General features: G+C 53.1%; 1 protein-coding gene across 2 annotated transcripts; it reads left to right on the top strand.

Moving 5' to 3' along the window:
• Positions 1–26: 26 nt before the first annotated feature.
• Positions 27–23,359, top strand: pdlim2 (PDZ and LIM domain 2 (mystique)). 2 transcript variants are annotated; one of them, XM_052041259.1, is made up of 9 exons: positions 30–188; positions 9,889–10,040; positions 11,925–11,985; positions 15,924–16,045; positions 18,041–18,119; positions 20,667–20,824; positions 22,312–22,457; positions 22,561–22,657; positions 23,085–23,359. In XM_052041259.1, the coding sequence occupies exons 1-9, from the start codon at positions 81–83 to the stop codon at positions 23,251–23,253; spliced, it is 1,092 nt and encodes a 363-aa protein (XP_051897219.1). In that variant the 5' UTR covers positions 30–80; the 3' UTR covers positions 23,254–23,359. The 2 variants fall into 2 exon arrangements, with proteins under 2 accessions (XP_051897220.1, XP_051897219.1); XM_052041260.1 differs by lacking the exons at positions 9,889–10,040; positions 11,925–11,985 and having other exon boundaries at positions 27–188.
• The last annotated feature ends 126 nt before the right edge of the window (positions 23,360–23,485 follow it).

Here is a 23,485-nt window from a genome sequence, read left to right on the forward strand (position 1 = left end):
ACCTGTGGCAGCGCCGGGGTGGGGCCGGTTTAAAGGAGGCGGAGCGGGCGGCGCCGGACTCGGTGCTGCCGCTGTGGCTGATGAGCTGCGGGGCGATGTCTCGCTCCGTCACCCTGCCGGCGCCAGGACCCTGGGGATTCCGCATCAGCGGCGGCCGCGACTTCAACAAACCCATCGCCGTGTCGAAGGTGAGCGCCGGGGGCGGGGGCGCCGCTCGGTCGGGGTCCGGGGTCCGTCCGCCACTCCCCGTCCCCTGTCCCCCCACCCCGGGACTGGTGCTGGCCGCGGTGGGTGTCCGTTGGGTCCTAGCGAGCGCCGACACCTGTGGGTGAGGGGCGCCCACTGCTCTCATGGTCAGAGGGTCACACCTCCCGGCAGGTCGTTACCCCAGGGGTGAGGGCTGCTCGCATTCCTCAGCCTCTCACCAGCTGGGATTAGGACGGGGGCTGGGGGGGTGCTTTCAGCGGGGTCTGAGCTCGCCCCGGCTGGGGGCAGGTTGTGAGGTAGCTGGGGCTTTGGGTCGGTGGGGTGGGGTGGGGTGGGGTGGGGGGGGGGAGTGTCCCGGCGCACCGGCTCCTCGCCCGGACTCCTGTTGTCTCCGGGGGACGGGGTTGGGACGGTTGGTTGTGGACGGTGCCCGCTGCCGACGTGAGGACAAACTTCTCCCCGAGGTGGCGAGATAGCAGGAACAGGCCCTTCGGCCCACAAAGTCTTCCAAAGTTAAATTTGGCGAATTGGTTGATTATTGTCACGTTCACCCAGGTCCGCCTCTGTTTTGCATGCCAGCCATACAGATCAACTCCTCACATCATAAACATCGAGGCGGTAACAATAACAGAGTGCAGAATAATGAGTTACGGTCACAGAGAAAGTGCAGTGAAGGCAGACAGTAAGGTGCAAGGGCCACTCCGAGGTAGATTGTGATGTCAAGAGTCCACCTTAAGCAGAGTAGTTGCCTGATGTAAAGAGGTGAAAGGCCACTGTGGATGGGAAGGTAATTAACGTCTGATCACTGTGATGATAGTGAAACGTGCACCAGGTGTGAGGGCTCCTGGTTCAAGTTCAAGTTACTTTGTCATTCACCCGTATGCTATTAAAAACACATGGGGGAACAAAATGTCCTTTCCCCTGACTCTCACAACAAAGGACATACATAAAACAGAAGACATGCACAATTTTTTGTCTGCATTTATTGTAAGTAGAAATAGTGCAAAAAAACAGTATATACAAAATACAATTTAGTGCAGAGTTAGTGCAAAACCGAGTTAGACAAAGAAAATACAAAACTCAGTGTGTTACACTAAATGTATAAACGTTCAACAGCAGCCAAAGTTCTTGTACGCCGTTGTGCAAACCAGGGCTTTTGACGCAGCATTTGTCTGAAACTGTCTTCAGGGTATTCAGGAGCCTGACAGCCTGGGGGAAAAGCTGTTGCACAGTCTAGTAGTTCTGGCCCGGATGCTCCGGTACTGCTTGCCGGACAGAGTGACCGTCCCGGACCACCACAATTATGTGCTAACTCTCCTGACCCCTTTATATCGGGGCGTGTGTCCGGCTCCCTGTCGACGGGGTGACAGGGAGTGTGCTGGTGTTGTTCAGTGACGCTTGGCATCACTGTGAGTGTTTTGCGAGCACTGGAACAGGGTGGGGTGGGTGGGGGTTGTGGGACCCTCTGTCTCTGGGCCAAAGACTGACCGTGGCATGAGGGGAGAGACGGAAAGCCTGTAGCCTGCGATCTCCACGAGGACTGGGCCCCGTGCCAGCTGTTGCGTCAAGGGAATGGAGAGTGACTGTTTGACTGTGTTCATTTAGCCAGGCAGGGAGTGGGGGGATACGGACCACGTGCAGGCAGACGGGATTAGTTGATTGGCATCGTGGTCAGCACAGACATTTTCCTGTTCCTGTGCTATGTTCTCGATCTAAGGCTGGGTGTGTTGAGAATCTGTACAGTGTCAGTTCTGGTCCAGTGCAGGGCTCTATGTGGAAGTGAACCGTTCAGATTATCTCCTGTTTGCTGGGGGGGGCTCCAGTGACTGCCTCACTGGTCTGTGGGGAGCTTTTGCTCGGAGTCCCTCAGTCTCTTCCTTTTGCTGTGGTCTCTCCACTCCATTATCTTTGCCACTGTCTAGCGAGGCGCTCTGAGCTGCCACACTGCGCGAGTTGGGGCCGGGCCAGGCAGCTGTGGCTTTGTCCATTTCACCATCACTTCCTGGCTTCTGTGTCACTCAGTGTGGTTTCCTGAGGAGTGCAGTTGGGCTGCGGAAGAGTAGGTTGCTGACGGTGGCTGAGAGGAGGGGGGGAGATGGATTTGGAGGATGGGGCAGAGGTCAGCGCATGGGGCAGTTCCCCAGTGTGGTTCAGCTCCTGAAGTGGCTGGGTGGTGTGCAGTGGAAACTCCCCTGGTTGTAGTGAAGGCAAAGTACTCTGGGTAGGAACAGGAGGAGCCCATTGATCGGAGGAGGGACGGCATTGCATTGAACATCACTGAGGAAATGGTAGAGTAACAGGAAGGAGATGCATCGCAGCAAGAAACTGGTGCACAAATTCTGTTAACCAGAGCTGCAGCTACAGTGGTAACTGACCCAGACTCTGCCCTGGGCTCCCAATGTTGCCTTCTAGGCTTGGACCCATCTCTGCCAAGATCCAAACCAATGCTGCACCACCCCCCCCCCCCCCCCCATGAGGCTCCAGGCTGCTGTGTGATTGGTGGGGCTGCACTGAGGTCCTGGCTCCTGTTACTTGGAGTTGTTGGGTTGGCCCACACTGGTGTTCCCACCTTCGGTTGGGGCAGCGCCCTCTCAGCTGGTCAGGAGTCAGGGGGGAGTGACGGGAATGTCCCGTAGAGCGGTGGAACTCTCATTGTCCAGTTGCTTGCTCCGCTCTGAATGAGCTCCTGGTGTAGCTCGGTCTGCTCTGAATGCACTATGATTGGCGACGCGGATTGGCAGGGGCAGGAAATGTTGCGGGAAAAGAATCCCCATTGCACCTTCAAATGCTCGCTCCTTCCTGAAGTGGTCTCAGGACTTCCAGCCCACGGGCTGGAGGTGAAGAGCTGACGGCAGGGGTTTGGGGGGGTGGGTGGGGTTTGGAAGCCTGACTGGGAGGTGATTCTGTGAGTCGTCCCAACGGAGGTGAAGTGAGAGGAGTTGATGGAAGCAGTGAACGCCTCTGTGGGACAGCGTTCGGCCAAAAACGTGAAGGAGGCCTGGCCTTGGGTGAGGGTCTAGTCACTGGCCCCCCAGGGTACAACCCATCAGTCCTTGGGAGTGGTGTTGTGGGGGGGCAGTCAAAGGCGTGCCCAATAAAAGAGGGGACTCCCAAATATAGAGAGTAGGGCAAGGGTAGAAAAGTAAACTTGTGACAGACAGGAAGGCTAAAGTGGAAAGAGGATTGGAATCATCGAAGCTGGTTTATAAAACTGTGAAGGGGAAGAAACCCAACAACTCCAAGTAACAGGAGCCAGGACCTCAAACCCATCCTCACTGGGTCCCTTACAAAGACCAAAGCAGGTGCAAGGCAGGTGCATGGTTTCTGACAAAGGACGTCAATATTTACAAGGAAGAAAATAATGGTAAAACTGAAGAGAAGGGAGAGATTAATATGGAGGCATGAACTGTCCAAATAAGTGGTGCCCTGTGCTGGGAAAGTGTGGGGAGGTGGCACCATCTGGGGGTCTCAGTCCTCCAGACACCAACGCACCGATGGAGGATTGGAAACTGGTTAATACAGACCAGTGTTAAAGAGCACAAAGGGTTAAACCATGTAACACGGGCCAATGAGCCTAATATCGGGCATGAGGCTTCACAAACCAGGGTTTGGTCGGGCACAGGTTAATCGAGGGCGTTCAGCATGGAGAGGTTGTGTTTGACCAGCACTTGAATGTTTCGAGCAGGTGACAAGGAATGTTGATCAGAGTAGGGCATGGAATTTGGCAAAATATGTGACAATCTCACACTTGCAGGGGGATCTCTTGAGGGTAGTGTGACAGGCTGGTGGTGAGGATGTGCCAGAACTGTACAACACTGGCTGGGCCACACCACAGGCAGCACATGACAACACTGGAGAGGGTGTGGAGGGAAGTTACAAGAATGTTGCCAGGGCGGAGAACTGTAATGAGGAGGGACTGGGTAGGCTGGTCTTGTTTTCTTTGGACAAAGATGTACCTAGACAGAATGGTGGGGTGTAAATAACTTGTGTAGGTACAGAATGTAGTGAGATCATTGTGTGTGGTGTAAGTACACATCCTTCTAAATCAGTGACTACTGTAAGTTATGGGTGTAGTTACAGACCAGCACTCCTGGTGTAGCTCAGTCTGCTCTGAATGCACTACGATTGGCAACACGGATTGGCAGGGGCAGGAAATGTTGGGAAAAGAATCCCCATTGCACCTTCAAATGCTTGCTCCTTTCTGAAGTGGTCTCAGGACTTCCAGGCAGCTGGTGGTGACAAGGGAGAGTGGTCAGAAACCCCCCACTGTCTCTGACTTGCATGGGGACCGGCAAGCTGGCTTGATGAGTGGGCAGGGGTCCAGACAGCAGCCGTCGCCTCTAAAGGCGAGATGGGACCCTGTCATTGCGCACGCAGTAGACAGGCTGTGCTTAGGTGGTGAACGAAGAGCAGATCAGAGTAGCAGGCAGCCTGGGGCTGTGCATCAAGGCTTGTGGGTTCTTGTGGAGAGAGTGGAAACCTCTCTCCTGCACCAATAATATTCTTCAGTGGAAGGCCGTGCTGAGAATGTGCATGTACTCAGTGCTGCAGTGAGAGGCTGAAAGAAAATGTTTACCCTTGTAGACATCTGCTCCGAATTGTATCACGCTCTGACTTTCTGCAAAGCCGCAACGTTGAATATCCTGTTTGAAGAGATGTTGGAACCGTACTTTAACCCACAACTTTTTGCGATAGCAGAGAGCTATAAATTCAACAATGGTAAAGTGAGTGAAATTGTGAGTGATTCTATCGACAAGCTGAAAAGTGGCAGCTCTGCAGACTTTTTTAGATTGTGCTTGACGAGACTGTTTCACATGTGGGTCAAGTGTCAAAAGAATCCAGTCAAATTTGTTAGGTACAAAGTGTCTTACATCTGTCTGGAATGTAGGATTGTGACTTCAATGGAGATGGCAACCAAAACGTGCCAAACAATTCTCTCCTTGGCCAGCCGCAGATGTTGGGTAGCTTACAGTCAAGAGGCAAGGCTTTAAACCTTGGTCCAGAAATGGTGGTGACAAATATGTTGCTGTTGTAATGACAAACATTCTTGATATAATTGTCATTTTTTTTAAAGAAGCTGTAGACAGTTTCAGTAGTTGTTGCTGCTATGTCATGGATCCAGGAACCCCGGTTCGATTCTGACTCGGATGCTTTGTGGATTTTGCATGTTCTCTCTGTGACTGCATGGGTTTACTCCCATGTCCCAACGATGATGCTGGTGGGATAACTGGCCGTCGTAAGTTACTGCTTAGTGTGGGTGAGCGGATGGGCATGTGTTGGAGAATAAACTGCAGGGGTCCAGGAAATAAGAGAGGAGGAGTGGTTCTAATGGGATGGCTCTGTTGGGAGCTGGCATGGACCTAATGGATTGAGTGGCCTCCTGTGTTGCTGTAATAAGTGATACAGGTGGCAGATGAGGCTGATGGCAGCAACCTGCAAATGTAAAGACTAGGCCACAGACGGGCACTGTCAATGTCGGCACAGAGGGAGGTTCTGACAGGAAGCTGCAGAACATCACAAACCACACCGTCCAAGCTGAATTAAAGCTTGCAGCATCTTTGGTACAGATGATTGTGGTGGGACATTCAGATCAAAGATCCTGATTGATGCCACATCACCAGTAAAGCAGTTAAATCCAGCGGTGGATTGTCAGCATAACTGTGCCAAGAAGTTCTACCCTTGGTGAGAAGCATAGTCAGTCTCAGGATTTGCTCACTCCATTCGTACAGCCTGACTGCTGGGCATGGTTCACAGCCCTGTTAGCAGCACATAATGTTCTTTGTCAGTGTTATCACCTTCCATCTTCCCCCATTTGACTGGGTGACCTGAACAACTTGCCTCATCAACTCCTGAATGATGTCTACAGACATGCTGAGAGAATGGGCCAGTTTCAATGTCAGTAAAGCCTTTGCCTCTTGCTTTAATTGCCCCCTGGCTAAGTTAGATGTACTAAACCAAACCTTGTGTAATTGTGACAATGCTTCAATGGCTCTGCTGGGGTGAAACACATGGTCATGTGAACAAGAAGTTAGCCAAAGGATGATTCTTCACAAAACCAGAAGAACCTTGGAGAACTTGCTTCTTCGTGGCTCTTTGTACAGATCTCTGCTGCTCCATCAGAAACGGAATGATGCAAGCTATCAATAAATGTTTGATGCTGTAACGTTGCACGAAAATCTCATTTGCTGGATACTAACTTTCCTGTAATCTATGCATTGAAAAGATCAACTGCAACTTTCAGAACGGTCATAGGGTAACGTGTGTTTGACTTCAATCCATTTTGATCATGCAAGAGTGAGAATGAGACAACTCGTTTGATCAGGTGGACAGTGCCCTGGGTAACATTGCACCAGATAACTGCGTCATAGCCTATTTCTACCAAATCCTTGCCAACGTTTCATCAACAACACAACTCCTGGCAATGCCTCGCACATGATGTTGGAACTTCATTCTGCAGAGGTTTTCTCCAGGATCTGAGAACTTGTGGGGATAACAACCATGTCCCCGCTTCAAACAACCTTCATCTGCTGACAAATCAAAGCTTCAGCTTTAATCCGGACACTTGTGACCACCCAGCAATAATGGGCAAGGGTTGGTTAAATAGGCCAGAAATTGACTGGGCAGAAGTGTTGTCAGCCGATGTTATAGTGACGTTACTGCACCAACAGGAGTTGCAACTGGGAGCAAAAGGCAACGGCCATTCTGATTGGTGAAAGTTGGAGTCAGGATGATGTGCGTCAAGAAACTGGAATAAGGTTGGGGTGTCCACGCCCATCAGGTGATTGCCACAAGAACTGTGTTGGAAGATGTTACATCGGTGGTGGGTAAATCGCTGGAGGAGATTCTGAGGTCCTGGATCTACCAACGTTTGGAGAGACAGGGTCCAATTTGGGACAGTCAGCACGGGAAGTCGTATCTGACAGATCTCAGAGTTCTTCCAGGAGGTAACCAAGAGAGTAGATGAGGGTAGGGCAGTGGAGGTTGTCTATATGGACTTCAGCAAGGCCTTTGACAAGGACCCTCACGGCAGGCTGGTCTGGAAGGTTGGATCCGGGGGAGATCGCGGATTGGCTCAGTGGTAGGAAGCAGAGGCTGACGGTCGAGGGTTGTTTCTCAGACTGGTGTCACGGGTCGGTGCTGGGCCTTTGTTGTTTGGAATTTATATAAACAATTTGGATGTGAGTGTACATGGTTAGTAAGTCTGCAGGTGATACTAAAATAGGTGGTGGTGTAGTCAGTGTAGAAGGTTATGAAAACTCACAGGGGGATTGTGATCAGCTGGGTGTGTGGGCTGAGGATTGGCAAGTGGCTTTCAATCCAGATAAATGTGAGGTATTGCATTTTGGGAGATCAGAGCAGGGTAGGACTTGTACAGTGAATGGTAGGGCCTGGGAGCGTTATGGAACAGAGGGACCTAGCAGTGCAAGTGCCTAGTTCGCTGAAAGTGGCGTCACAGGTAGATAGGGTGGTGAAGAAGGTGTTTGGCACACTGGCCTTCGTCAGTCAAGGCATAGGATATTTGGAGTACAGTGTAGGAGTTGGGAAGTTGTGCTGCAGTTGTTTAAGACATTGGTGCGGCTGCATTTGGAGCGCTGGACAGTTTTGACCACCCTGCTTTAGGAAAGATGTTATTAAACTAAAAAAAAGTGTGGAAAAGATTTCCCAGCATGTTGCCTGGACTTGGGGGGCCTGAGTTACAAGGAGAGGTTGCATATACTAGGACTTTATTCCCTGGAACGTAGGAGATTGAGGGGTGACCTGACAGAGGTGTATAAGATCATGAGGGGCATAGACAGGGTGAGAGCACACAGTCTTTTCCCCAGGGAGGGGGAGCTTAAAAACAAGAGGGCATAGGTTTAAGATCAAAGACAAAAGATTTAAAAGGGACATCAGGGGCGGCAGCTTCACACAAAAGGTGGTGCGTATTTGGGACGAGCTGCCAGAAATAGTGATTGAGGCGGGCACATCAGCAATGTTTAAAAGCCATCTACATAAGTCCATGGATAGGAGAGGTTTAGAGGGCTATGGGCCAAATGCAGGCAGATGGGACTAGCTCACTGGGAAACAGTCGGCATGGACGAGTTGGACCAAAGGGTCTGTTTCTGTGCTGAAGAGATAGTGATGAATCTCCTGGTGCTGTGGAGGTGAATTGTGGGGCCGCGCTGAGTTGTAGACACACGTCTCCTGCTCAGGGAGCTGACACCATTCCTGAGACAAGTGCACACCTCAGGAGGTCAGAACGACTGAGGAAGCCAATGAACAGACCAAATGCAGCAGGTTGTTCACGTAGCTTGTTTGGAAAGAGGAAAAGCCGTGCAGTGTGTTTATGTGACAACTAAGTCACATGGGCGTAGGATGTAGTGCTGATATCATATCACGTAAGCACCAGAGGCTGTGTAGATGTTGTGGGTCTGTGATACGTTCTGTAGACAGTCCATGCCCTTGTTCTATGCTTCTGGTGTCCGTGTCTTATCACTGTAGCTGGACCTTGCCAGCACTCCCAGCATAGTTCAATGTCCACACCTAAATACACAACCAACAGGGTGAACCTGTTTTGCCTTGGAGGTCATTAACTAGACAATGAGAGAAGATTCATGAGAGATTGGAGGAAAGTTTCTTGACCTGGAAGGCAGGAGGAGGGCCTGTTACTTGCAGTGTGAGTGGGGGGCGGGGGCGGAGGCAGAGGCAGAACCTTCCCCACACATAAACTGCACTGTATCAGCTCCTAAAGAGTCTGGGAGGTGCCCGTGGCTCAGTCTGTTCTACCTCTGGTCACTTGGGCACCTTGTCAGTGTTAATGTCTCTGATCCAACAACTGGCTTCCATACTGGAGGGAACTGGTTGGGCTTTTGTGTCAATCAGACCTCCGAGTGATTTCGAGCAACACACACTAAATGCTGGAGGAACTTGGCAGGTCGGGCAGCATCTATGGAGGGAAATGAATGGGAAGTTAGAGAAATAACACCTATAGAGGAACAACACCTTGTATTCCATCCTGGTAGTCCCCAACTTCCAGTAACCACTTCTTCCCCCCCTCCCCCCTTGGTTTTCCCTTATCCCCCTTTACCCCTTCTCTTTCCCCTCTCCTGCCCATCACCCCTCCTCCCTCTGGTTCCCCACCTCCTTCCCTTTATTCCATGGTCCACTGTCCTGTCACCTATCGCCCACCAGCTCGTGCTCCTCCCCTTTCTCACCCCCTCCCTTCCATCCCACCCCCACCCTTTTATTCTGGCTTCTGCCCTCTTTCAGTCCTGATGAAGGGTCTCGACCCCAAATGTCAGCTGTTCATTTCCCTCCACAGATGCTGCCTGACCTGCTGAGTCCCTCCAGCACTTTGTTGCTCCAGGTTTCCCGTATCTGCAGAACTTCTCGTGCCTCCTGGTCATTTCATTGCAATTTCCAGGGTGGGGTTTGGACTGTGGAGGCAGCCCACTGCCAGTATCTCTTCACCACGACCTGGGGTAGGGCTGCATTTAGTGAGCAGAGGGCGGGAGCGATCTGTGGGAACAGAGTTCAGTTCCTGTGGAAGGAGGACCCTCCCTCACCGTGCCTGGGACCCCTCACCCTGCACAAAAACAACCTGTCCGGCCCCCTGACCCAGCCTGTGTTTGACCCTTCTGTGCTTGGCGGGGCTGCTTCCTCCCTTCCAGTTACCCGCACTGACAGCGTCTTCTCGTGCAGGTGGTCGCAGGAAGTAAAGCAGAGGTGGCAGAGCTGCAGGCTGGAGATGTGATCAGCACCATCAACGGGGCAGAGACCTCCGCCATGATCAACATGGAGGCACAGAGAGAGATCAAGCAGTGCAAGGGAGATCTGGTCCTCTGTATTGAGAGGTGGACAGCACAAACTGTGGGAACTCGGCGAGGTGGAGGGAACTTTGGGCTGGAGGAGGAGCGAGGGATGTGGTTTGGGGAGGAGGGGCAGGGGGTAGAGAGTCGACAGTTGTCCTGTTGTGGAGATCACTTTGGACTTGGCCACTCCTCCCTCCTGCCCATACTTTCTCCTCCTTAACCTGTGGAGGCCAGAGCTAACCCAATGTCTGAGCCCATGGTTCTTCTGGGCCAAGGGAAGGGGCTCCTGTTCTGTGGTAGGATGGAGCTGGTGCAATGGCAGGTTGGCACTCCATCAGTGGTGAACTGGTTGTGGTGGGGGGGGGGTCTCTGTTACCATGAAACCCACAGGGTCTCCCACCCTGTGAACATGGACCTGTGTGCTTCAGACCACAGCTAAAGCAGTGCCAGTGGCCTCAAGCTGATCAGGGACTCTGCAGTAACCGAGAAGCTGGGTTCTGGTGTCTGGGGTGGAGTTAAACTGATTGGGTGCGGCCCTGCAGGTAAACAGTGGCGGTAACCAAAGCAACCCAAGTAGGATTGGGCTTTGCATTGGCGGCACCTCGAACTGCCTTGCCTGGGCCCCAGGCTCCCCACAATTAGGTGCTCGGGTGGTGAAAGGTTGCTCCCTCTGCAGTTTGGTCAGCCTCGGGCAGAGTGGGACACCGTGTCCCTGGGTTGGTGGCAGCTGGGTCTGGCACCCTGTCCCTGTGGGTGGAGTTAGGAACCCTCACAGAAAATGGCTCTGATTCGCTGAGTTCCAGGGGATGATGTCACTGATTCTGGATGCTGGGATTTGATTGGACAACTGGTGGATCACTGCTCGGGGAGGGATGTGACAAGGGGCCATGCAGCTGGGGTTGGGATGGGTTTGGGGGTGGGGCTGTGGCAGGGGAAGCCACCACCCACCCTGGGTGTAGTAGGTGGAGGCAGTAGTGCTGCTGTCTCAGCCCCAGAGACCCCGGTTCAATCCCGACCTCCGGCACTGTCTGTGTGGAGTCTGCACGTTCTCCCTGTGACCGTGTGGGTTTCCCCCAGGTGCTCCGGTTTCCTCCCACATCTTAAAGACGTGTGGGTCGGTGGGTTAATTGGTTGCTGTAGATTGCCCTCAATGTGTGGGTGAGGGGTAGACTCTGGTGGGGGGTTGCTGGGAATGTGGGGGGGATCAGCTTACAAGGAAATGTGGGAGAGTGTGGTTGCTCTTAGAGCCGGCATTGGTGGTCTTGATGAACCAAACAGTCCTTCCGTGTCCTAAGAAGATGATAAATTCTGGATATAATATAGATTGATTCCCAGGCCTATTACTGATCAGATACAAGGCATCTCGCACTGGGGAGGGGCCTGCTCCCTGCCCAACTGCCCCACCCTCCCTGGGGAAGTGGGGTTGACTCTGGCACTCATTTGGGGGCAGGACCTCGTTAACCGAGCCAAAATATGGGAGCTCGTTCCACGGCCTCGCAGTCCTGACATGCTGCGGCCTTTCGATACAGAACGCCACTGTCAAACTACCGCATGGGCTGGTTTAGGTCGGGAGTCACAAGGAGGCCCAAGACTAGGTGAGGACACCCAGCGTGTCCGCTGATAGGTGTCGGTAGACTCGCTGTTGTGGGTAACAACCACTGGAGTCACCACCAGCATCACTTTCTCCCCCCCAGACTGTTGGCCGGTGAATGATCCGTCCCACTGCCCAAAGGCAAGGCTCCAAGTTGAGATGGGAGAGCAGGTGGGATTGGGGGAGGGAAGTCCCTGACATTTGTAGGAGGGAGGGAGGAGTGATTGGTGGTGTGGGACTGTGAATGAGGTTTTGGGATGGGGTGGGGGGAAGCTGAGGGGGTGGGAGCTCCCCCGTTACACCGTTCTCACCACTGGGATCTTCCTTTGCCACAGGCCGGAATCCATCGTGCCCAATGGATCCCCCACCGACACGTTTGTTGCACAGAGATTCCAGGTCAGCCCATGGGGGGGGAAAAGGAGGGGAGGGTTGTTGTTGGGTGGGAGGGTTGTGGGAGGGGAGGGCTGTTGTTGGGGGGGTGGGGTTAGGGTCAACCCTAACCCTAAGGCAGCTGAGGTGGGAATTGGGTATGCACCAGCGAGGACGTGGTTCAGCTGGTGCTGTGATTGGCTGGTGTCATCTTCTTGTGACTGGGTGCGTCCTGTGACCCCTGAACCTCGTTGCTGACCCCTGACCCTTGGTCCATGCTTCCGCAGAGCGCCGACTGACCCAGGACAGTGGTCATTCCCTTGGTCAAGTGTCCCGGGGGGAGGGGGGTGTTGGTTACTCCTAACAAGGTTCTTGCACAAGAACATCAGAACAGGAGAAGGCCATTCAGCCCATCAAGCCTGCCCCCACCATTTAACAAGATGATGGCCAATCTTCTGCCTCGCCACTTTCCTGCCCTGTCTCCACATCCTGCCGTTCCTTCGAACATCCAGGTTTAAGGTGAAGAGTTGGAGGGAATCTGAGGAAAATATTTTTCACCCAGAGGTTGGATATTGGAGTGCACTGCCTGAGACGGTGTTGGGGGCAGGTCCTCCAACAACCTGGTATATGTTGTCTGATAGGGTGGTGGGGGCAAATTCATCGGGGGCTTTTAAGAGGGGCTTGGATGGGAACATGGATGAGAGGAAAATAGAGGGATATGGGCATTCTGTAGGTAGGAGGGAATAGCTATGTCGGCACAACATTGTGGGCCGAAGGGCCTGTTCTATGCTGTACTGTCCTATGTTTAACATCCAAGTCATATATGGTCATGCACTTGAATCGCCAAGGCACAGAAGCCCACGGACCAAGTGCTGGTAAATGGGATCGGTGTTGCTGGGTCCTTGAAGGTCAGCAGGGACATGGTGGGCCAAAAGGTCTCCTGTGATTACTGTATTACCCCTATTTCATGTACCTCGAATTTATGCCCCACATCACTAGAACCAACTCCCACCAACACTTCTCCCCTGCTGGCTCCACCGAAACCAATCCTAATTCCACATCACAATCTGCCGAGCCAAGATCCTTCCTAACTACTGTCGCAGTGTCAGGCCCTCTCCACAGTACTGCCCCATCTCCACTTCCTCCTTGCCTGCCTTTCCTGAATGTCAAATACTTGCGTGTTCAGACACCCTGCCACTGTTTCTGTGGTGGTAAGTAGATCACATTCGGTGACTGCCGTCTGTGCCATTAATTCATCCACCTTGTTGGTGTAACACACGCACGCACTTGGCCTTGAGCGTTTTTCCACTCACCGACTCCACTGGCCGTCTCCATTACCTGTGTATTTAGCTTGCTACGTTTTTTAACTACACTTCAGAATCAAGTTTATTATCACTGACTTTATGATGTGAAATGTGTTGTTTTGCGGCAGGAGTACAGTGCAGGACATGATTGCTATAAATTACAAAATAAATAGTGCAAAGAAAGAACAACGAGGTGGTGTTCATGGGTTCACGGACCGTTCCAAAATCTGCTGACGGAGGGGAAGAAGCTGTTCCTGAATCGTTGAGTGTGGCTCTTCAGGCTCCTGTACCTCCTCCCCGATGGTAGTAATGTGAAGAGGGCATGTCCCGGGTGGTGAGGGTCCTTAGTGATGGATGCTGCCTTCTTGAGGCAACACCTCTTGAAGATGTCCTTGATGGTGGGGAGGGTTGTGCCCGTGATGGAGCTGGCTGTCTACAACCCTCCTGTGCATTGGAGCCTCCATACCAGGCGGTGATGCAACCAGTCAGAATGCAAGAGTCTTCCACTTTTGTTTCTCTGCTGACCGTCCTGCCCTCTTCCGATCTTTCTTAAACCCTCCCCGTAGGGAATCTCCCTGCAAGGATAGTGGTCCTGGTGCTCACGTTGTAGTTTGCACAGTCCCAGCTTGTCCCGGAAGTAATCCCACGGTCTCAGGAATCTCGGGCCCTCTCTCCAGCCGCACACTCAGTGCCGCCTCCCCTCTTGTGCAGCAGAGCAACGTGGTGCCGAGGTTCTGGTCCTGGCTGTGCTCTCCCAGGAGCCATAGAACCAATAAACACTACAGCGCAGAAAACAGGCCATTTGGCCCTTTTAGTCTGTGCCGAAACTTCATTCTGCTAGTCCCATTTACCTGCACCCAGTCCATAACCCTCCAGACCTCTCCCATCCATGTATCTATCCAATTTATTCTTAAAACTTAAGAGTGAGCCCGCATTTACCACGTCAGATGGCAGCTCGCTCCACACTCCCACCACTCTGAGTGAAGTTCCCCCTAAACCTTTCCCCTTTCACCCTAAAGCCATGTCCTCTCGTACTTATCTCTCCTAATCTAGGTGGAAGGAGCCTACTCACATTTACTCTGTCTATACCCCTCATAATTTTGTAAACCTCTATATCAAATCTCCCCTCATTCTTCTACACTCCAAGCCAATGCCCTCCGCGGTGGACATCCGTTAATGAGCAGAGTGAATGGATTGGGAGGAGGGTGTGGGGGAGAGGGGCCTCCTGGATTGCCCGCTCTTCCTCTTCGTCCCCAGTCTGTTAGCGCAGTGAGCTGCAGTGGCGGCGTGGCCACCCCCGCAGCTTCACTATCCGTGGAGATCTCAGCCTCAGATGCATCCCAGTGACTGTGGCTCTGAAGTTCAGAGCTGAAACCATTTCCGTCACATGTGGTTGCCCAGGTCAGTGGCAGTGTTCTCGGCTTCCCGTGGTATGGCAACGTGGAGGCACTGCAGATGCTAGAGCCTGGAGCAACATACAAGATGCTGGAGGATCTCAGCAGGTCAGGCAGCACCTATGGAGGGAAATGGACAGATGCTGCGTGACCCGCTGAGTTCCTCCTGCGCACTACCCCGCGGTACGATGAGTTCCTCCAGCACCCTGCACGCTACCCCGCAGTACGATGAACATCCCCCTGGGTAGTGGTGCCCTCCCCTTCACTGATAAAGCAGAAACCTGTCGGATAATGCTGCCTCCCACCAACGGCACTTGCGATACCATGGTCCAAATGCTCGAGTTAACCTGCTCCTACTGGCCCCGTTCACCGTACCTCCCAGTCCCTCCACCTCCGCCTCCCCTAACGGGACCACTGCACTCAAACCATGTCCTTTGATTCTCGGATCAATGTTGTACTAAAGGGGCTTTGCCTTGCTGGCCACCGCAGTGTCACTCATTCCAGAATGTTCTATAGAGGGGTGATGGTGTGGGAGGGACAGTGAACAATGGACCCTACAATTATTGGAGGGACCACTCTGCCTCTTCAGTGGGGTTGGACAGACTCCCCTCCAATGGGGGTAAAATATCTCTCATCTCTTTTGGAAGAGGAATTGAGTGATTTACCAGTGTATTGGTTTATTATTGTCGCGTGTACCGAGATACGGTGAAAAGCTTTGTTTGTGTGCCATCCAGACAGATCATTCCTTTCATAAGTACGTCGAGGTAGTTAAAAGGAAACAGAATGGAGATTGTAGTGTTGCAGTTACGGAGAGAGTGCAGTGCAGGCAGGTAACTAAAGTACAAGGACCACGACAAGGTAGATTGGGAGATCGAGTTCACCTTTAACGTTTGAGAGGTCTATTCAAGAGTATGATGACAGTGGGATAGAAGCTGTCCTTGAGCCTGGTGGTACGTGCTGTCGAGCTTTTGTATCTTCTGCCCAACGGGAGAGGGGAGTAGAGAGAGTGACCGGGGTGGGAGGGGTCTTTGATTCTGTTGGCTGCTCTCCGAAGCAGCAGGAAGTGTAGACAGAGTCAGTGGAGCGGTTAGTGTTTATGGATCAACCACGGCTGCTAAAACAGATGGTAGGGGCAGGTGGAGGGTATCAGAGGGTTGAAGCTGGCCCCTCAGCCCACCATGTCCTGAGATGGTGAACGAAGCAGTGGAGATGGGTAGGGAAGGAAGCCTTGCCTGAATTAGTGGCTGATGCACTCTCCCTTCTCCAGGCTGCCCTTCACGTGGGAGAGGACAAGAACCAGAACACCTTGGATAGATCGAGTCCAAGCAGGAGCCGGGCCTTGTCTCCCACAGCTGAACCCCAGCCTGCATCCCAGAGCACGGGCTGGAGGTGAGTCATCGGTCAATGGGTTTGTGGCAAGAAAATTAGGGGTTGGGGAGGGGAGTGGTGAAGTTCTCCCCTTCATGGGCAGCGATGGGTCACGGGGAGAAGTCCCTGGTTTCCTCCTTGGCCCACACCATCTGCAAATTCCCTGCAGATTCTTTAATGTGAACCCCTGATGCCAGAGGTGGAGTCCCTCACCGCCCCAACCCACCAAAGTAACCAGGCCTTGCCCCTTTCTCCACAGTTTCACCCCTGTGCTCCTCTTGGAGATCTGGGCAGGGTCTCTGGAGACAGCAAAGTAGAAATCTGCTATCGGTCTGTAAGTCAAATATCGATGCTGAATGTTGGGACAGGGTCTCGGTTTCTCACACAAGTGTTTATAAAGCTCTACCATCCCCTCACACCTGGGCCGCTGCAATGCTTCACTTGACCCTTAGGGTGTGTGTTGTACAGTCAGTTATGATTGTGTAGACTGGGCTTCTGTTAGCTGGAGCTCAGAGGAACCAGAGGTGATCACGTACATGATTCCGCAGGGACTCGGCAGAAGGCAGTGGTGTTTGCTCACCAGGGCCTGACCAACAGTCACCCATCCAACATTGGGTTAACACTGGAGATGGGACCAAACCAGGTGGCAGGACTTATTGGGCATGTGAGAGAGAGTAGGTTAAGTGGGGTTTCTCTGTGAGCTGGCATAGACCCGAGGGGCTGAATGGCCTCTTTCTGTCACTGGGAAATATGAGAATAAAACAACTGAACATTGCCATCAAGCACCAACAATCTACATTACCGATGCCTGGTCGGGTTTCAGCAGGACCAGTGGTTCCAGACCTTGTCACTTCCTTGGTTCTAAAACAGACCAAAGCACTGGAATCTGGAGGTAGCTGAGAGTGACTGCCCCTCGCAAAGGCAGCCTTTGACCAGGTGGCAACTTGAAGCCCTGGAGAAACTGGCATTAAGGTGGAAGTCATTCGGCCCATGTCTGCTCTGCCATTCAATCATGGCTGATTTCTTATTCCCTCTCAACCCCCTTCTCCTGCCTTCTCCCCAAGGAGTCATACCTTGCACAAAGGGAAATGGCTGTGGTTGTTGGTCAACCATCCCAGCTCCAGACCATCAATGCAGCACTACTCAGGGCTGAGTCCTCGGTCCATCCGTCTTCAGCTGCTTCATCAGCCGACTGCACAATGTTCAATTCTATTTGCCACTCTCCAGTTGATGCAGCAAGATCTGGACAACATCGAGTCCTGGACTGATGAGTGGCAGGTAATGTTCATGCTACAGGAGTTGTACAACGACTACCCCCAGTGAGATGGTATCACCATTGCCAAATCCCACACCATCACAATCCTAGGGAGCGTCATTGACCGGGAGCTCAATGGGATGGGCCACACTAATACTGTGGTTACAAGGGAAGATTGGAGGGCGGGTGTCTCGTGGTGAATGACTCCCCAGAACCTTTCCACCGTCGACAAGCCAGGAATGTGATGGACATTCTCCACTTGCCTGGGTGAGTACAGCACCAATACCTCTCCCAGAAGTTCAACACCATCCAGGGAAAAGCAGCCGCTTGATTGGTGCCCCAACCGCCACCCTCCACGTCCATTCCCTCCTCCAGCAGCGCACTGTGGCTGCAGGGTACACCGTCTACAACTGCACTGCAGTTATTTGACTGGGCTGCTCCAACAGCACCTCCCAAACCTGTGACCTCTACCACCAAGAATGGCAAGGGTAACAGCAGGGTCATCCGCAGGTGATGCTGCCCCCCCCCCCCCCCCCCCAAGTCTTGCACCATTCTCATTAATGCTTCGTTACCGTTGGATCTCCCTCCCCAACAGCCCTGTGGGAGTACCCTCACCAGAAGGACTGCACCAGGTGACTCCCCGCCCCCTTCAAGGGCAGTTAGGGACGCGCAGTAAATGCTGGCCTTGGCTCTGGTGGCCGCGCCTTGAGAGGTGAATAAGGTGGCTTCGGTTACACGAGCTCTCGTTGTCCGTGTTTCAGGTCGATATCCCCAGTCTCAAGTACGTGGAAGCAGAGGGAGAGAACTCCATCTCCAGTGGAGCCCGCACTGAAAGTGAAGGTGAGCGGTCTGTGGGGTGGGGACGGGGAATGTCAGGCATGGGTATGGGGGGACGTTGGGGGTTGGTTTGGGGGGTGTCAGGGCTGGGTGGGTATTGGGGGATGTCAGGAGTGGGTTTGGGGGGGTATTGGGGGATGTCAGGGCTGGGTGGGTATTGGGGGATGTCAGGAGTGGGTTTGGGGGGTGTCAGGGCTGGGTGGGTATTGGGGGATGTCAGGAGTGGGTTTGGGGGGTGTCAGGGCTGGGTGGGTATTGGGGGATGTCAGGAGTGGGTTTGGGGGGGTATTGGGGGATGTCAGGGCTGGGTGGGTATTGGGGGATGTCAGGAGTGGGTTTGGGGGGTGTCAGGGCTGGGTGGGTATTGGGGGATGTCAGGAGTGGGTTTGGGGGGTGTCAGGGCTGGGTGGGTATTGGGGGATGTCAGGAGTGGGTTTGGGGGGTGTCAGGGCTGGGTGGGTATTGGGGAATGTCGGGGGTGGGTTTGGGGGGGTGTCGGGGCTGGGTGGGTAGAGGAGGGGTGATGAGTCCAACTGGACAGGAGAGAAAGGATCCAATTCTCTGGACCCTCGAAGCAGCAGTGAAGTAGCCCCAAGGTACGCTGTAGTTGTGATGAGGATTGTTGCTGCCCATTCGTGTAGAGATATCGCACACAGCAGTGTCGTGATGAACAGATAAATCCTTGAGAAATGCTGCATTTACAGCCTTTTGACTGAATAACCAGCACCTCCTAATGGACCCTTCAGGAACTGGCACTGCCCACAGTACAGCATGCCCCAGTGCTGCATGAGGTGTTAGACTTGGCCCTGCCTGTTCTTTCCAATGGACCTAAAGATTCACACATTGTGGGAGGACAGAGGTGCAGTTAAATTGCTGAACCAACCTTCTGGAGAAATGGGATCAAATTTCACCATGGCAGCTGAAGAGTTTAATTGCAGTTCCAGTAAATGCTTGACTTCAGTGAATTTGTAGTTAAGACCCATGGATCAGTGAGACGTTTAACCCATCAGTTCCTCTGCTAATGAAGAAGTCGTTCAACACATTGGATCTGAGCTTCTATGATTCTGGGGGAAGTTCCTCCTTTGGTGAAAGCACACCCCTCCCTCTCCAGGTGCTCTGCGTCCCACCACCAGCCCAGGGTTGGTGCCTCTACCTGCGTCCACCCGATTCACCACCTGGAGAGGATTCTGGACAAACCTCTCAGCAAATGGGTCTTGTTCAGCTCTGCAAACCAACCCCTGAAGGAATGGCACAGAGTCAGTGGGGAATGAACTGTATTCCTGGTCTTCAGGATTCCCAGCCATTTCTGGAACTTATCCCATTGTGAAAAGTTGAGGTTTACTGCAACTAAATCATTGCTATTACATGTGAAATAGAAACCTCAGTAACTGTGACTGTGAAACACCGGTTGTTGTCCTGACTGATGTCATTTGGGGAATGAAGGCGAGGCATGTCCTTGGGGGAATGCCTGGCTTTGTACGTCTCTGCAGACCCCAGAGGATTAGCACAGCAGCAGTGAAGTGGTCTTGTTGTCGGGTTGGTCTCTGCGCTGGTCGCAGACGGTCATCCTCATAGTCCCTCTGAATAGCCGGAGACTGCGTCTAAATTGGCAGAGTGATTCCACAAAGCTGTCGGTCAACATCGGTCCTGTTTCTCCGGCAGGACTGACCAGCAGTGGTTCCAGGAGTCCTTAACATAACATCTGCATTCCATGAAGTCTCATGGCTTCGGGTCAAATGTGGACAAGGAAACTACGCCCCCCCCCCCCCCCCATGTTGAGTTACCCTTGGAAGAAGCATGAAGAGTAGATGGGGCACATTTGGGTGGGGACTTCACTGTCCATCAGCAGGACTGGCTTGTAGCATCTGTACTGACCGAGCTGGAAGATAAAATGGCAGACCAGACTGGGATAAGCCTCCCTAACATATCCTCACTGCTTTACTGATAGGTAGGCATGACCACCGTGCAGTCCTTGTGGAAATAAAGTCCCACTGACACCCTGAGGATATGCAGCCTTCTATCATGAGGGAAGGGATGGACTTGGCATGCATCTGCTAGCTGAGGATCGAGCATCCACAGTGCGATGTGGAGCATCGGAGGGATCGCATCCCACTACCGTCTGTAACCTCGGTCCGGTATTCCTCTCGCTCTGCCATTACAGGGACCCACCCCTGGTTCAATGAGGAGTGCAGCCGCCAGGCACCCCTAAAGAATAATATCCTAACTTTGTAAAGCTGCAGCATAAGAGCCCACGCATCCTGCTACATGTAGTGTTCGTGGCTGGTCTATCTCGCAACAAATGGATCAGAGCAAAGCTCTGCAGCCCTGTTGTACCCAGTAACCACTAACAGGAGGACGAGGTCCTCAGACATCTAAGTCTTTGATGCCAGAGCCCGAGGTGACCATCTTCACCAGATGTGCCAAATGGAGGGGTGTTGGGTGGGCCAGGGTACCTGGGTTTGGAGGGTGGGGTCAGTGGGAGTGCAGGTTCCCCAGCCCTTGAATCCACTCTCTGCCCAAGGTCACCCTCTGACTCTCCTTGTTTTCCAGGACGTCCCGACAGGTGTTAGAGAGCGCAGCAGCCTCTCCCCCACCTACAGCTCCCACCCCGACCCCAGGCTGATCCACTCGGCAGACTCCAGCCCCCGAGAGACGAGGGATCCCACCGACCGATCACTCTCCCCCAGTCCTGTGTCGGCCAGCAAGGGGTACGTGACGTCACACTGCACGGATTCCTCCCCCTCGTACACGTGCGTAGCGCAACATTTGTGCACAGCAAGCTCCCACAGACGCGAGTGATGGACTGGGGGAGTGTTGTGGGGTGGGTGATTTTTCACGTGGGGGCAGCTGTGGTGGACCAGGGACAGGCTTGTGTTGGCGTGGTGATTGGGTGTGGGATTTCCTTCAAGGTTTGAGTTTTTGCTTCCACTGCCCTTCGAAGCTCCAGAGCCTTTGAATATCTTCAAGGCAGATCGATTCTTGATAAGTGAGGAAGGTTGTTTTCTCTGGAGGCCGAGGGGAGACCGGAAAGAAGTTTATCAAATTCTAAGAGGCAGAGATAGACAGTCAGAATCTTTCTCCCCAGGGTAGAAATGTCAAATACTCGAGGGCGTAGCATTAAGGTGAGAGGGAGAAAGTGTAAAGGAGATGTGTGGGGTAAGATTTTGTTTTAGGGTGGTGGGTGCCTGGAGCGGGCTGCCAGGGCAGGTGGTGGAGGCAGGTGACAGTGGCGTTCAAAAGGCTTTTGGGTTGGCACATGAATATGGAGGGACGTGGACGGTGTGCAACCAGAAGGGATTAATTTCATTTTCCATCATGTACGGCACAGACACGATGGGCCCAGGGGCCTATTCCTGCTGTACTGTTCTATGCAATGGTGGAGCAGGTGGGAATGCAGAGCTGGGCTTATGGTAGAGTTAACCATGACCTTATTGTACAGCACCTTTGAGGAATGGCCTATTTCTGCTCCTATTTTGTGTAATAAAGACATTCCTGAAACCTCAGTTTCTGCTGCTTGGGGGGGGGGGGGGGGGGGTGCGCATAGAGGTCAGTGAGGGAGCTGCAGATTGTGTCTGCCTTTGGAAGGGACTGATGGGGGTGGTGTGCCCCTTCCATAGGCTCTCTGTACATGCCCGATACATGGACTGAGATTCCCAGTGCCACCCCCAACGTTCCTCCTCCACTTCCAGTGGGCGTGGGGCCAGAGGTTCCCAGGAGTTGGAGGGAAGGTTGCGTTTCTTCAAGGAGGCTTTGGGTACTGGGATTGCTCGAATCTGTTACCTCTGGCGATCTCTTCCCGTGACGAGCTCGGAACAGTGTGTGTGTTTCGGGAGTCTGGGGTCGGGCTCGAGATGAGACCTGCCTGGCGCAGCTAGCTGGGTGGAGCTAGGGGTGTCGGTGATGGGACAGACACTGACATCAGTCCCGCTTGTTCTACCAGTCTGTGTGGGGACTTTGTGGAGACGGTGTTGATGTTTCTCCAGTGTCTCGAAGTCCAGGTCCCAAAGCACAGTGTCGGTGTTTCCTGGTAGACGGTGAGGTTTGGTTCAGGTTGGATCCTCCGTGCATGGAGTGCAGGCACTGACCCAGCTTTGCCCATCTGCTGGGGGGGTCTGGTCCTCGTTGTCTCCTCCCTCCTTCCCCCTCCTCCGCTGCCCTGAGGTGACACCGTGTCTGTTCCCTCTGTGGCCCTCAGAACCTCTGATCATCGGCCGCTCAATCGCATCGACAAGGACTCCGAGGTGTACAAGATGATCCAGGAGAACCGGGCAGCCAAGGAGCCTCCGCGCCAGTCTGCCCGCTTCCGGCTGCTGCAGGAGGCCCTGGACACCGACCAGGAAGGTGAGATGGTGCTGGGCGAGGGGCTCTGGGGTGGGCGACGTTGGGGAAGGGGGGTGGGGTCAGAGTCGGCCTCACTGACTCTCCTCCATTCTCTTCCCTCCAGTGACTGCAGCTCGGTTTCCGGGCAGATTCTCCCCCTCGGCCCCACAATTCGCGGCCCCCAAGTATCACGTGTGTGAGAAGTGTGGCTTCAACATTCTGTGAGTATCCGGTGCAAGGAGGCAGCGTTCACCCTTTGAGTTCTGGAATGGATGGAGTCTGGGTGTTGTGTTGAACATTGCTCCCAGTATGGGTCAATCTGAGGTTTGAAACAGTTTCCTCTGTCAACAGGTTCAGTGGGATCTTGCCATTCACCTTGTACCGACCATCCCCACAGCCCTGTACCAATCCCCAACGTCCCACTGCCCTGCTCTCCTCGTAGCCCTAAACCCATACCAAACTTGTCCCACACTTTCCCCATGGCCCTGTATCAGCACCACACTAACCCCACTGCCCCACTCTCTCCACATCACATTGCATGAAGCCCCATTACTGGGTGAATGCCTCTGTTGGTCTGGGGGAGAGTGACCGTGGTCTCTCAGTGCGGGCGTCTCTCATGCACCTGTGGTTTTTCGTCTTGTGATGCAGGACTGAGGCGGTGAAGATTCGGGATGGGTGTTACCGTCACCATGAATGCTATGCCTGCACTGACTGTGGCCTTAACCTTGGGATGAGAGGTCACTTCTGGTTCCGGGACAAGATGTTCTGTGAGAAGCACGCTCGGGAACGGTACCAAGCTGCAGAGGGAAACTTGTGACCCAACCACCAGGATCCCCACACGTCTTGACCTCCTAGACCCTTCAACCAGCACCACATAACTCCTTGTAAGATAGAGAATGATTAAATAAAGGAAATGATTAGCAGTTTGTGAATTATTCACTGTTTTCCTGGCCTGCCTGATCATTGGAGGACACTTTTTATTTTCAAGTGAATTATTTTTTTTAAACAGTGAATATAAAAAGAATTTGAAAGTCTCTCAAACCCTTTAC

The sequence above is a fragment of the Pristis pectinata genome, chromosome 29 (genome assembly GCF_009764475.1).
Source record: "Pristis pectinata isolate sPriPec2 chromosome 29, sPriPec2.1.pri, whole genome shotgun sequence".
NCBI classification, from domain to species: domain Eukaryota; kingdom Metazoa; phylum Chordata; class Chondrichthyes; order Rhinopristiformes; family Pristidae; genus Pristis; species Pristis pectinata.

Bases quoted from the DNA above. Each gene is read 5' to 3' on its own strand.
- pdlim2 (XM_052041259.1), top strand. From the start codon at position 81: ATGAGCTGCGGGGCGATGTCTCGCTCCGTCACCCTGCCGGCGCCAGGA. The intron at 10,041-11,924 runs GTGGACAGCACA...CCTTTGCCACAG, and splicing joins CTGGTCCTCTGTATTGAGAG to GCCGGAATCCATCGTGCCCA. The intron at 22,658-23,084 runs GTGAGTATCCGG...CTTGTGATGCAG, and splicing joins AAGTGTGGCTTCAACATTCT to GACTGAGGCGGTGAAGATTC.